Below are 14,533 nucleotides of genomic sequence, written 5' to 3'. Positions count from 1 at the left end.
GTACCAAAGTCAGTCATCAGGTAGGGGTTGAAGGGGTTAGAAGATACTCCCAGAGCAGGAAAACAGGCAGAAGAAGAGAGCTGGACAGTGGGGACAGCCAGAAGCTCAAGGAACAAGAGGAGTCAGCTGCTGGAGTATATGCAAAACTCACCCTGTGAGTCTAGCAGCACCTACTACCCCCAGAAAAAATCAGAATATGCTATGTGCCAGACCTTGCACTGGGTTCTGAAAGTTAGAAATATCCACGAGAGTGGGAAATATGTGGCTCTCACCTGTAATCCCAGCATTAGAGATAGTGAAGCAGGAGGAATTCCATGAGTTCAAGTCCAACCTTGGCCACTAAGGGAGACTATCTCAACAAAGAAAAAGCAAGAACGCTGTGGGGATGGGTACAGTGCTGAGGACCATGGGTCTCTATAAATTCTTGATTCTTTTAAGATTTATTTTATTATTTACATATGTGCCTCTGTGGTACGTATATACTTGTGGGTGGATGGGCACCTGAAGAGGCCAGAAGAGGGCATCAGATCCCTTAGAACTGGAGTTACAAGTGGCTACCTAATGGGCTGCTGGGATACGAACGCACATCCTCTAAAAGAGCAACAAATGCCCTTCACCGAGTCATCTCTCCAGCCCAAACTCCTGATTCCTTTTTGCCCCTTCTATGTGGGAAGGTCAACAGTCACACCCAGTGGGGATCTGAACTCCTAACTCTTGACCTCAAAGTGCCCCACTTCCCACATCCCCTTCTGGCTCCTGGGATCATGGCAGGGTACGGAACTTGTGCCTTCAGGCGATAGCTTCCAACTGTAATGGAAACCAAGGACAGGAGGGACAAAGCGTACTGGTTAGTTTTACCCCAACTTGACCCAAGCTAGGGTCATAGGAGAGGAGGGAGCCTCAATTAAGTAAATGTCTCCATAAGATCAGGCTATAGGCAAACCTATAGGGCATTTTCTTAATTAGTGATTGGTGTGGCGGGGCTGGGGGGGGGTGTCCATCCCTTGGTTGGTAGTTCTGGATTCTGTAAGAAAGTGGGCTGAGCAAGCCAAGAAGAGCAAGCCAGTGAGCAGCACCCCTCCATGGCCTCTGCATCAGCTCCTGCCTCCAGGCTCCAGCCCTGTTTGAGTTCCTGCAGTGATGGATTGCTATGTGGAAGTGTCAGCCAAATAAGCCCTTTCCTCCTCAGGTTGCTTTGGCCATGGTGCTTCATCACAGCAATAGCAACCCAAAGGAGGCTAATAGAGCCCTGGACTACACATGATGTCCAAAGTCCTCTACAGACAGACAGACAGAAGATGTATTGGCATTTTGACCACTATGCAACATCAGGAGCTTTCCTGGGAGTCAGTACCTGAGTGCTCCTTCATCCCTTAGGTGGGCACTGGAACCCAGAGACAGGCCAAAGGAGGCTCTGGTCCCAGGTGCCCTGGCTGCAACCAACTGTTGAGAACAGGGTCTGGACTTCCTGTCCCTGCTTCCTAAGACTATGTCTCGTGTTCTGGCCACTCTGGCCCTTGTCAGCAGCATCAGCTGCTTTATGTCCCAGCCCTGGGAGGTAGGTCCTATGAGTGTCCTGGTGTGGGAGTGAGAAGGCAGAAGCCAAAGAACCCAGCAGGGAGCAGGGGGCATCAGCCCCGGCTGTATATAGCAATTGGCACCATGCCACATGCAGCCTCAGTTTCCCCTCTGGGTCCTAAACGCCAAATGCTGACATCACCCTTCATGGTGATCCTGATGCCGATGGATGGTGATGGAGTCAGGTATCAGGAAGCTGGGAGGGGTTTACAGGGAAGTGTGAGACAAGAGGGGCCACCCTGTACCCCTCCTCACATTGATCCTCTAGGGTCCTGTGTATAGACTATAGCCACCTCCATCAGGGGGTGGGAGTCGCTACCCCAGCCTTAGCCATGTGCCGCCTGCAGCTGCTGATACTGCACTCTACTGTCCTGGTTAAGGGCCTGGCACAGGGCAGCCTGAATCACAAGGGATCAGTCATGCCCCTTGGGGCTCAGAGCCCCTGGTCCCTACAGACCACAGAGCAAGCCTGTCAGCTGGCCCACTCCCTGCTACCCAGCAGAGTTGCAGGTGACAGAGGCAGCTGCTCCCCAAAGGTGGGGGGGGAGATATTTTGTTTGGGCTGTAACAAAGCTCGCCTGAAGATCAGAGTGCAGAGCTACCCACACTAGTTAGCCAGAGAGGCCAGGCAAGGGTGGCACATACTTTTAAAGGAGGCAGATGGAGCTTTGTGAGTTCAAGGCCATCCTGAGGTACATAAAACTGGAATCAGTCTAAAAGAGAAACAGAGCTCATACCTTTGATCCCAGTACCTGGGGAGGTGGAGACAGGAATATAAGGTGGGAGGAGACAGGAGCTCAAGCATTCAATCTGAGGACTTATAGAGGCAGGGTAACCCATTCGGTCTGAGGATTTCATAGAGGTAGGACCTAGTGGCTGACTGCTCTGCTTCTCTGATCTTTCAGCTTTCACCCCCTAACATCTGACTCTGGGTTTTTATTATTAAGACCAAGTAGAACTCATGCTACAGGTGTGGCCTGGCAGAGTCTCTGCATCAACCTCAGAACGGCCTGGCTCTGGTGGCACTTGGCCTAGTCAGTCACCACAAGGTCATTCTGAAGAGGACCAATTTCCTCATTAACTTACCCACCCAAGACACTCGTCCCTAACACCGTCCTGTCCGCATCCCACACACTGAGGTCATACTGGGAACACTTCCGCTGCTTCACTGAAGTCCCCGCCTGGGCACCACAGCTTCCAACTCTGCTTTACCAGACACTGTGAAGCTGCCACCTACAGCTACCACCTACCTCTGCTGACTCACGCTGGCGCAGACCTCCCAGCACCGAGCCTCCATCCACCCACCCACTGACAGTAAGTGGCCAGTGGGGCCCAGACAGTTATCCCAAACTGAAGGAACTGGAAATCATTCCCCCAGAACCCACCAACCAAAGCCACGTCTGCCCCCAACATTTGTAACCAGGACAAGGGCTGGCTCAAAGAGTAAGAAGGGGGAATGGCAGAACCTAGTCTCACAAACACACACAAGGGTCTGCTGTGAGGATGAGGACAAGGTTACGGGGTGTGCTGCCCCCACATGAAGGTACCCAAGGCAAAGCCCAATGCCCCAGGACACTCCATGTCACTAGAGAAACATTGGCATACTCTCAACTCCCACAGGAATGAGGTCATTTGAGTCTGTCTCCAGAGAGGCCCTCTCCAGGGGAGCTCACACGACCCAAGGTACAAAGTCGGACTGCTGGGCCCTGGTGGATGGGTGCCCGCTGGCCATGCCAGGGCTAGGACTAGTACAGAGGCAGGTTTCACCCTGCCGCCTATGGCCATAAGGCACATGCAGCTGTACAGATGTGCTCTGAGGGCCTAGGCCAGTGGTTCTCAACCTGTAGGCTGTGACTCCTTTGGGGTCAAATGACCCTTCCACAGGGGTCACCTAAGACTATCAGAAAGCACAGATATTTACAGTACAATTAATAACAATAGTAAAATTACAGCTATGAAGTAGCAATGAAAATGAGTCTATGGTGGTGGTGGGGTCATCACAACATGAGGAACTGTGTTGGTAAAGGGTCACAGCATCAGGAAGGTTGAGAACCACTGGTCTAGGCCCTGCTGTTCCCAGAACCCCTGGATGTTACATGATCGGATAAGAGGGAAAAACAACATAGAACCGTGACACGGAATCTGCTGGAGGGACCTGCAACAAGGGGAGTCTTAGAATGGGAGCCTTAACCAATCAGACGTAACCCACAAATTACCCTGGGGGTGTCAAGCTGCCCTGGGCTCCCTATGAGTCTCTGGTCTCCCCAGGCTTGATGTTAGGATGGAGGCCAAGATCCCTGAGTCCCATACCCACGTCCTGTCACCCCCACAGAGGGTCTGGCAGGTTTGAGGGGCTCACCATATGGGGTCGGCATACTGACTCCAGGTGCTGTTTTGTCTGGAGCAGTGGCTCTCGGTCTTCCTAATGCTGCGACCCTTTAAGACAGTTCCTCGCCGGACAGTGGTAGCACACGCCTTTAATCCCAGCACTCAGGAGGCAGAGGCAGGTGAATCTCTGTGAGTTCAAAGCCAGCCTGGTCTGCAAGAGCTAGTTCCAGGACAGGCACCAAAGCTACAGAGAAACCTTGTCTCAAAAACACAAACAAAACAAAACAAAAAGACAGTTCCTCATGTGCTGACCCCCCAAATTATTTCGTTGCTACTTTGTAACTAAATTTTGCTACTGTTACCAATCATAACATAAACACCTGCTATGCAGAATGGTCTCAGACGACCCTTTGGAAAGGGTAGTTCAACCCCCAAAGGGGTCACAACCCATAGGTTGAGAACTGCTGATCCAGAAGCTGGTAGATAGTGGCTGACTGTAGACTCTTCTAAATCCAGGCTGGGAAGGTAGAAGCCAGGCCCTAGCTCCTGCCAAGCCCCTTCAAGTGCCACCTGTCCCTAGGACACAGGATATGCCTGTTGGTGATCCTACTCCAGCCTTGCCTGCCCTGTTGGTCCTGAAGTCTTAGGTTCCTCAACCTGGTCCTCTAACCTGCTAAGAAGCAAAGACCCCACTGCTACAGGACACCCGTCATCCACAGCATCCCTGCGTGGCCAGAGGACGGACAGACAGTGTTTGTGTTGGTGGGGGCGGGGGGCAGACTTACCACACCAGCAGATGGCAAGGGGAGCCCAGATAGGAACGTAGTGGACAGCAGGGAGGATTGGCAGGGAAGATCAGAGGCAGCTGGACACATGGTCTGTCCTCCAAGTGCACCGTCCCCAACCCATGTCTCCTAGAACATAGTACATGCCTCTGCCCCTCAGAGAAGAACAGGGCTTCTGTAAGTGGCACTCCTGGAGTTCTGGTCCCAGAAGGTGAAGCCTTCTCTATATTCTTCACTATACATGCCCATTTTACAGAGGGAGAAAACTGAGACCCTGGTGGACAGGCATCCTGCCTGCAGGCACTGCAAATGCGGGGCTGGATCCCAGGGTTCCCAGTGCTTGTGTCTCGAAGGACAGAATCTGTGTGAAGCTGGGGACTGAGGAGAGGGCAGGTCCCTGGCAAAGCACTGTCACACACGGTCCATCAGCTTGTGTGACAGAGAAGTCACCAACAAAGTGCACATAAGTTGAGACTTGTGGGTCCTTATGGCATAAGTTGTTCTGACCTGACTTGGTCATCCTCCAAGAGACGTAGGCTGCAGCACTGTATGGCAAATTTAAATCAATTTAGTGTGTGTGTGTGTGTGTGTGTGTGTGTGTGTGTGTGTGTGTGTGTGTATGGGTATGGGAGCCTGGAGGACAGCTCTGTGAATGCAGTGATTTCTTTCCCACATGCATTAGGGTCCCAGGGACTGAACTCAGGTTCCACAGCTTGTGCAGCAAACACCTTTACCTACTGAGCCATTTCGTTGGCCATGTGTGGTGAACTTCAAACTCAACCCTTCAGAGGTCAGGCTACCATCCTTAGTCCCACAGCAGGGCGCCCACACACCACAACCCATGGCCTCACCTTCCTTAACCCAGGGCTTTCCTGGACACAGGTCCTATGACTGTGACAGATGGGGAAACCGAGTAACAGTCACGTGGCAGAGTAGAGGCTCCTTCATACCACCCCATGTGTGCCCAACACAGGTAATGCAGCAAACAGGAAGCAAACTCCAAAATGCTCATCTCTAAGGAGGCGTCTTCTCGACATTCTGCCTGGACACAGATGTGAGAGACAAAGGGACCTGAGCCCAGGATGTGGGCTCCTCTACGGCCATGAAGACACAACCCGAGTTACCATCGCCAGGTCTGCCAGGGATTCTCCCTGCAGTACGAACTTCTCCAGGGCAAGGTCCCAAAAGAGCTGCGCAGACAGAAGGCCTGCAGCCTTACAAATGCTCCTGGCCTTCAGCCCTGCCCTCTTCCCCACCCTGCTTCCAGGGAAGGCTCAGTTTTTAAGACCTTTTGCCTCCACTTCCTCTTTCCCAGTAGGCTCCAATCTCCTCCAGGTTTAACACAAGGCATCTGGAAAATTTATTCTTCTGAACAGAAGGCTCCCACACCGGCAAGGAAACCTAGACATCCCTTCGGAAGGGGGGCAGTCCAGGGTTCAGAGAGGCCCACAGCCCAGCTGCCCAAGAAGAAGATGCCAGCACTGTCTGACACCTTCCAGAAAGAGCCTAAGCTGGTATCCCGAGGGCCCGAGGCAAACAGTGATGGCCAGGGCCTCCCTGCAGAGCGGGAAGCTGGTGATGGCAGCGTGCCAAGAAGCAGGGGACAGATGTGCAGCCACCCTGACAGAGCTCTGCAGACCTGTGATGTGCTCACATGAGAAGCACCGTGACAACCAGGCTTGGGAGCTCGGCCAGGTGACTCTTGGCAACAGGCCGGGGTACAGTAGGTACCCAACTGCAGGCTCCATTAGTCCGTGCTGCCCACGGTGCCTGGGAGAGGACAAGGTGGTCTCAGGGCGGGCACCTTCTCACCGATGGGAGCAGAGGATGGGAGTCAGCCAAAGGCAACACCTGACCATGTGGGGGAGTAGAGGCAGGGGTACCACTTTATTGGTCGGGCAGAAAAAAGTGGGGGAATGACAGACAGCAGGGCTCCTCCCACAAGGGCTTTCTGAGCCTCTGCCCCTAAGAAGTGCCAGTGGCTGTGTGGAGGAGGAGGGCACATACACAAGCCACTGGCCCTCCAGAAATGGCCACCCTCACAGCAGAAGGACAAAGTGGTCAGAGGGCAGGGCAGGGTAGAAAGAGGGACAGATTCCAGAGTAGATGCCCAGGCCCAATGTTTACCTTGCAGGAACCTGCTGAGTGACCATGGGCAAGTTATTTAACCTCTCTGGGCTTCTTTCCAACCTAGGACAGTATGGGGGTTAGAACCTCCATAGGAGTATTTAAAAGATATAGTGACCATGGATACAGGAAACACAGCAACCTGGGGGTGAGTTCCTCATGAGACTGTCCCCAAACTTCCCTTACAATCTGGCCTTCCTACCACTTATTCTGACAGGGCAGACTGGGGGCAGAGGCAGCCATTCACAGCAACAGACAGCATCAAGGCATGCTGGGAGGTGGGGGAGCCACACTCTGACTCAGCCATCGCAAAGCAACACCATCACTCCACAGTGGAAAACAAGGCTCAGAGAGGTCAAGGGTCAGGCCCAAGGTCACACAGCCCACTCCTTATAGAATGATTTAGGCCAGGTCTATCTTAAGGCAGACTTGGGGTCTTTACATAGTTCCCATGGGGTGGGGGATAGGGATGCCAAGCCTAGAGAGGGCCCTCCCTGGCCCAACCTAGCCACTGCCAACCCATGCAGCAACCAGGATGGTATGGCCTGCGGGACACCAAGCTCTAGAAGACCAAAAGATGGGGTGGGGGTGGGGTCTGCTACCAGCATCCCAACTAGAGGATGCCCATCCCTTCCCTGACTTCTCAGACACATCATATTTCAGATGTTTCATGCTGATTCACTTGTAGGAGCACCTACCAGCGTTCCAAAATACCAGAAGGTTCTGGAACATGCCATGTCCCCACCAAGTGGGTCCCCTTGGCCCTTACAAGGCTCTCCTGATTCGCAGCTAAGTTCTCAGGCAGCACACAGAAAGAAAGGGAAGCCAACTGGACGCTCAGGGACCCTGGGGGAGGGGGCAGGGGCAGCTCAGGAAGCCAGCCTGGGGACAACGGAGAAGCTGTGCCTATGCCTCCACTCCCGACAGCCCAGGAGCCTGGCCCTCTGCACAGCCTCCACTTGTCTCTGCACTGCACCCAGTCTGGCTGATGGCCTCACGGCTCCCAGCGCGCTGCAGGGAAACAGCCTTTTGGACCTTCTGTGCCTGTTCCTCCCCAGGGACACTGCAGGCTGTGCCTGCCACCGGATCCCAGCATCTGGAACGGTGCCTGGCTCAGAGTAGGCGCTCTATAAATATTTGTGGGATAAATGGGAAGAACAGGAGCGCAGAGGAAGGGCAGAGGGCAGAGGGCTCCTTTCCGGCATCCTCAGACCCTGGGAGCTGAATGACTCCTCCCCCCCCCCATCGCTATAGTGGAGTCTGAGACAAGCCTGCCCCCCCACCCCACTGCAGCACAGGCCTGACTGCAGACACATCCCTGCCCCTTCCACACCTTCATTCAAGCTGAATACCCTTCAGCAGAGAGGACAAGCTCTTACTCCCAGTAAAGGCTAGCAGATCTGGTACTTTCTGTCCCTCATCTCCAGATGGCTCTCCTGAACCCCCAGGGCTCCAGGGTTCTCCCTGTCTCTGTACTTTTTGCTACTTTATGGGGTTCCAGTGAGTCTCAGGCAAACTGCTGGAGCAGGGCCCAGGGGGTCACGGAGGTCCTGAGTTCAGGCTGGAACCCCCCAGCCACCTGCCAGCTGTGAGGGTCATGGGACTCACCTGAGTCTCAGTGTGGGGAGTAAGAAGGTTCATGGAACAATGTGAGGGCCACCGAAAGGGCAAAAGTTGACTGGATGCTCAGCTCAGCCTCCAGGGTGGACACGGGAGGGGGGGCTGTGGGCCACACTGATTGCTCTTACTTCCCACCCCTGCTGCCCTGGGACCCAGGCATCTTTTGATTACTTGGGTTCCTGTACAGAGGTCAAGTTAGCATCAAGTAGGCACTCCTCAGAGAAAACTCCACGCCCCCAGTGAGTGTCAACCACCCACACAGGGCCACCACAAACTTCCAAGAGGCACCAGCTTGGGGCGGTGGCCTTACTCAGAACTGCCCTGTGCCTTCTGCCCAAACAGAGGGGCGCCAGGAACAGCCTCAACACAGTGAGCTTGGCCTGGCGACATTCAAATGCCCCCCATTAGTTTAATTATCAAAATGTCCCTACAAACCATGTGGCCCGTATTCCTACTTCTCAGCCAAGAAAGCTGAGCCCAGCCAGGATAAGAACTTGTTGGCAGACAGCTCTTGCAGGGAAGACAGGGGCAGGCCGAGACCAGGCCTGTCCTGCCCCAGAGCCAAGCTCCTCTCACACTTCAGGCCTTGTGGAGCTGTGCCTCCCAAGTCTCAGCAACAGCCTCAGCCTCGGCTGCCACACACCTGTGGCTAATGAAAGGCTCAGTTTCTTATGCCAGAAGCAGGTGATTCCCTTTGCCATCAAAGCCTTAAAGACAACTCAAGACCGAGGCCAGCTCTGGTAAGGAGAGATAAGGGCACTGTGTGAGACAGGGGCATTGTAAGCCTGGAAAAGGGATACCCAGGCAGAACAGGGATTGCCTCATAGGTAAGCCTCCGTGTGCCCAGGCATCACACGCATACACACACACACACACACACACACACACACGCACGCACGCACGCACACCCATGCACAATTACTTGCAGGACCAAGACACTTGACATACAGCCATTCCTGAACTGGACCCACCTGCCCACCCTTGTGTCTCTGAAGGGCCCTATCCAGCCACTGCCACACAGGCCTCTGCCCAGAACAGGACAGTCTGTTTGGTAGGGATCAGGATCCCAGCCCAAGGGCAGGACAGTGAGTGCAGTTCACATATACCTGCCTGACGCCCCTTCCCTTCCCGGGAGCCACCTGGCCAGCCCCTGGCCTGGTTCTTACGAAGCAAGGTCCCAATGTCCCAGTGCCCTGACTGTCTCCTACCATGCAGACAGCTGCATCCCGAGAACAGGCCCCAGGCCTTGGCCAGCTCCACGCAGCTGACTCCCAGAGAAGAGACTAACCACTGCAAAGGTTGTCTAGGCCACTATCCCGAGTCCCATGCGACTGTGCCCCACGCCTACACGTCTGGAATCTGTTGCCATCTGCTTCGTAAAGCCACCAGGAAGACTCAAACGAAAGGCCCTTGGGTGGGAATCTTGGGAGGAGCGAGCTAGCCAGGAGCTGGTGAGAGGGACTTCCCACCGGGACCTCCGGGTGACCTGCATGGCTACGCTAATTACCAATGTTATCGGGCGGACAACAGCCGTGCCCTGAACTTCCTCCATTTGATAGATTCGCAGCAAACACGCCCAGCTTCAGCCCCGTGCCTGCTGATTCCAGCAGTGGCTATTCTTCCACCCCTGCCTGCCCCCCAGACCCTCGAACCTCCTGCCCCAGGCCTCCAAGGTCAGCCAAGCTAGCAAGGCAAAGCCTCCTGCTGGGACCCACCAGGCTGAATCAATGAAGTGCAGCCAAAGAACAGAAAACCTCTCTCCTCCTGACCACACAGATGCTCTAGGAGAGGAAAGCTACTGTAAGGCTTACCTTTGTTACTCCTGCTGCTGGGGAGCTCCAGCCCATGGGGGCCGGGTTGACGAGCCCCTGACCTGCACAAACCAGGGTCCCACAATCCACGCAGGCACCGATGATAAGCTGCCGGCCGTCATCCACCAACAGGCTGTGGCTGGCTCTCAGGGTATACAGGAATAAGGGCAGCCTGGCCACTCTCACCGACTTCAGCCCCAGACACCGTTTCTTCTCTTGCTGACAGAAGAAGCACACGAATGTGTCCACCTGGTACTGCCTAGACCAGGCGCTGACACCCTGGTGAGCACCTCTGGCTTCATGCTGCAGCCACTGACCCAGCAAGTCATGATAGCAGAGCACACAGGTGGCCACCAGGCCAGTGGAGTCTGCAGGCCTGGCCCGCGGGGCGGGTGGATAGACGGTGAGGAAAGGAAAGAAGGGCTCCTTCTCGCCCAGGTGGCTAGCGGGGTTCATGCTGAGCTGGAACTCCTTGCCCGGCCCCAACTCAGCCCCGCAGATGTAACAGACGGCAGGCGGGCCTCCCTGCGCAGAAGCAGGCAGGTCGCTCAGAGTAGGGTCTGAAGCAGAGAAAGCTTGGTGGTACCTGCCCAGGAAGCCTTGCACCGAGCTGATAAGCTCACGGTTGTGTGATGCCCGGTACAGGGCCCAGACATCCTCGAGGACGCTGTAGCACTTGGGGCAGCTGCGAACCTCACAGCGCTTGTTGGGGGGCCGAGCGTTGGGTGGGCAAGGCAGAAGGCTGAGAAAGGGGAAGTGCATGGAGCTCCCCGAGTTGCCGTTGACGATGCGGGAGGGCACTAACCGGGCATCCCGCGTACAGTCTTCCCCGCAGAGGTAGCAGGCCTCCCGCAGCAGGCCAGCAGCGGAGGCGGGCCCCTCGTCTCTAGGGAGTCTGCGGGCCTTAGAGGCCATACCGGGGGCGTGGCTGTTCAGGGGAACCACGTAGAGCCGCTGCAGGACAGGCACGTTGGCCAACTCGAAGCTCTGCCACTGGTGCGTGAGGGACGAGAAGCAGCAGGGACACACGAGGGTGCTGCCCGCCTCTGTGATGGGCTGGGCGCCGGGCGGGGGACTGTGCAGCCAAAGGAAGGGGAAGAAGGGCGCCTGTGAGGGGGCCTCTTGCTTCTGCACGTGGATCTGATGCTGTGAGGCTGGCGACAGCGCCGACCCACAGACGTAGCAGCAGCGGGCCTGGTTGTCCGCGGGCGTCCGGGGAGGCCGCTCCAGGCCCTCGTCCCCGAGGCTCACAGCGACGTCGTTGCCCTCGGGGGTGCTGCTGCGCTCTGGGGGCCCCGCGGTCCGGCTAGGGGCGGCGCTGTCCGTGCCGTCGGGCACAGTGGGGACAGGCCAGGGTTCCTGGATGCCCCTCAGCACGCTGGCCCGCGGCTCGGGAGCCCAGTGCGTCCCGGGCCCCGTGCGCTGACGCCGAGCTCCGGGCTTGGTGGCGTCGTGAGCATCCTCGGGCTCGGGCTCTGGCAGCGCGTCTGCGTCCGACAGCTCCGACAGCTCCGAGTCGCGCGCGTCCTCGGCGTTCCACTCGCGGGCCCCGCGCCGGCCGCCCGCACTCGCGTCGCACTGGTGCGGCCGCTTGAGCCAGTACACGCGCTTGTCCACGGGCGTGCGCGCGCGCTCGAAGGCGGCCCACTGCTCGGCCAGGAAGCAGCGGCACACGGCGCACACCAGCACGCAGCCATCGGTCGCGCTCAACCCGCGCGCCCCGGGAGCCGGCTCCTGCTGCTGCAGGAACGGGAAGAAGGGCTGCGCGGGGCCCGCCGGCCTCACCGGTAGCTTCAGCTCCTTGCCGCGCGCGATGCCGCCGCCGCAGATGAAGCACGACAGGGCCGCGCCCGCCGCTGCCATGAGCCGCTGCTTGCGGGAGAGCGGCGCCGCCCGGCCGCTCATGGCCCGGCCGCCGCGCCCGCCCCCGCGCTCCCCGCGGCTGCCGCTGCTCCAACCGCGCGCCCCGAGGCCCCGCGCCCAACTCGCAAAGTTTGGCGGTCGGCGGCGCGCACGCGGCCCGGGGCGCACGGAGGGTCTCCGCGGAAGTGCCCGGGGCTGCCGAGTCCCCGGCGGGGGGCGGTGCGGGCCCAGGCGGCGCCGGAGAGCGCGCCCGGAACGTGGCGGTGGCGGTGGCTGTGGCGGCTGTGGCGACGAGCCCCGGGCGGCTGCGGCGGCCGCATGTGCGAGCTCCGGCGCCGGCCCGAGCGTCGGGTCATTTAATTGGGGAGGAGGGAGGCGGGGCGGCGCGGGGCGGAGGGCGCGGGAGGGAGGCAGAGGCGGGGAAGCCCTCCCTCGCACCGCCCTGCTGCCCGCCTCCAACCGGGCTCCTCCCCCCCTTCCCGACTCCGACTCCTCCTTCTAATCCTCCTCTCCCTCCCCTCCTCCCCTGCCTCCTCCTCCTCCTAATCCTCCTCTCTTTACCTCCTCTCCGCCCCTCTTCCCCTGACTCATCCTCTCCTCTCGATGATCCTCCTTTTTCCTCCTCCCCTGATCTCTTCTCTCCCCAACCCTACCCCGTCCTCCTCCCTCCCCACCCTCTCTCACCCCCCTGCGTCCCAAACTATGGCACAATAGCGCTCAGCTCCTCTGTCTATTCTGTGTCCAGCAGGAGCCCGCGGTGATTCATTGCTCCAATTAGGGGCTCTGCAGCCCGTAGCTCGGGCTGTCTGAAGGGTCTCCTTTGGGACCCACGAAACCCATCAGCCGCTGCCGCTGATCTTTAAGGAAAGGTCAAGCCGGACGCATTAGAGCCAGGTGAGGACCGATGGGTACCAAGGGAGGCTTGGGAAGGGCACTCCCCCAACTCCTGCCCCCAGAAGCTGAGGGAGGTCCTGGACCTTCCATAGCCCAGGGTTGGAATCACCTTTCTGAGTCCAATGCCCTAGTTTTAGAGACAGAGGGAAGAGAACTTGTCTCCTGCCATCACCCTGGAGACAGAGTCCTCACAGCCTGCCCCCACCTCCAACTGACCAGGGGCCACAGAGTCACCCTAGGGGTAGGAGCAGAAAGGGTACTGTGTGTCTTGTGACTAAGAACTCAACCTCTCTGTGCCCTTTTCCTTCTTGTTAAAGTGTTGCAGCAGAGACCACAGATGTCCACGACTTAATGTATTGTGTGCAGATACGTTGTAGCTGTTTAACACAGAGACAGACCTGCATGCCAAGTTAGCATTTACATGCTTCTTAGCTCCTTGCCCCAAGAAGCAAGTGTGGGATGTCCCTCCCTTTATGACTCAAAAACTGGGGCCAGGCAGGATTCAGACCCAGGCAGCAGGGTTTTGCATGGAGCATGCAGCTTCCTCAGGCAGACATCTGGCCCCCGTCACCCAGAAGCTGCTGGAGACTGTCCTTGGCGCCTCCCAAGCACACAGGCCCACACATGTACACCACACACACACACACACACACACACACACACACACACACACACAGAGCACAGATGGTGCCCTTTGGTTCAGACTGGGCCACCAAGCAATCCTGAACCTTTCTGGGCCTCAAGTCTCCCATCTGTAACAGACCCCCTGAAGCTTCAGAACTGTGAGCCTCTACTTTCCAGCGGCTTCCAGCTGTCTACCCTGCCTAAACCGGGGCCCCCGGGAACAGGAGCCCCTACTTGGTAAGCTGACATGTAAATAAAGACCCCCTGCCCCGTGTAAATGGGCAGGAGAAAGGCCTCTTGAGAGTCCCTGACATTCCAGGGCTCCAGATGCAACCGAATGGGGTGTCAACATGGCAGAGCATGGGACTCTTCTTTCCCTGGCCCAGAAAAGTGCTGGCTCAGCAAACTGTCCTGCAAATTTTTTTTTTTTTGGTTGAGGGGGGGAGGATACTCCGTGGCTGCTGGCATTGTTCATACCTTGCCAGAGGAGAGGCTATGAATGGGAGCCCCCTCATGAAGGAACCCTATCTCCCCTCTTACTGAGTAAGGGCTGGGGGCCTCACCCCATAGGAAGGTGTCTGGGGTAACTGTTCCTGCCCAAGCCCAGCAGGTTCCCTGGAGATGAAGGCACCTCAGCCTGGCCCAGCTGCCCATCTTCAGAGCCCCTCAGGCTCATCTGTACGGGCTCAGCTGGAGTTGCCCTTGTTCCTCCACATCTGTTCATCGTTCATTTTATTTCCTGTGCCATCTTCTGCTTCCTGCACCCTTTCATCTCCCAAAAGCCAGCTTCTCCCAGGTCCATCCTGCACACTGGATAGCCAGGACTGGCTCCATACCTGGATCCAAAGCCCCAAACTCCATTCTGCCAGCTGTGTGTGCCTCAGACAGAGGCGGACCTCTTAC

General features: G+C 57.1%; 1 protein-coding gene across 2 annotated transcripts in view; it reads right to left on the bottom strand.

Annotated features, from left to right (window-relative positions):
• The window catches only part of Gse1 (Gse1 coiled-coil protein), a 336,446-nt gene extending 324,179 nt beyond the window's left edge, over positions 1–12,267 (bottom strand). The window contains exon 1 of one of the 2 annotated variants that reach the window (XM_050165178.1): positions 10,250–12,267. In XM_050165178.1, coding sequence (XP_050021135.1) covers positions 10,250–12,154 — 1,905 coding nt within the window. In that variant the 5' untranslated portion in view covers positions 12,155–12,267. The remainder of the gene's footprint in view (positions 1–10,249) is intronic. The other variant, XM_050165179.1, reaches the window with a different exon arrangement.
• Positions 12,268–14,533: the final 2,266 nt, after the last annotated feature.

This window comes from Alexandromys fortis, unplaced genomic scaffold (assembly GCF_014885135.2).
Source record: "Alexandromys fortis isolate MF-2015 unplaced genomic scaffold, M_Fortis_MF-2015_v1.1 scaffold_165, whole genome shotgun sequence".
Lineage (NCBI taxonomy): Eukaryota > Metazoa > Chordata > Mammalia > Rodentia > Cricetidae > Alexandromys > Alexandromys fortis.
The sequence above is the reverse complement of the archived record's forward strand: the minus strand, read 5'-3'. Positions and strand labels throughout refer to the sequence as shown.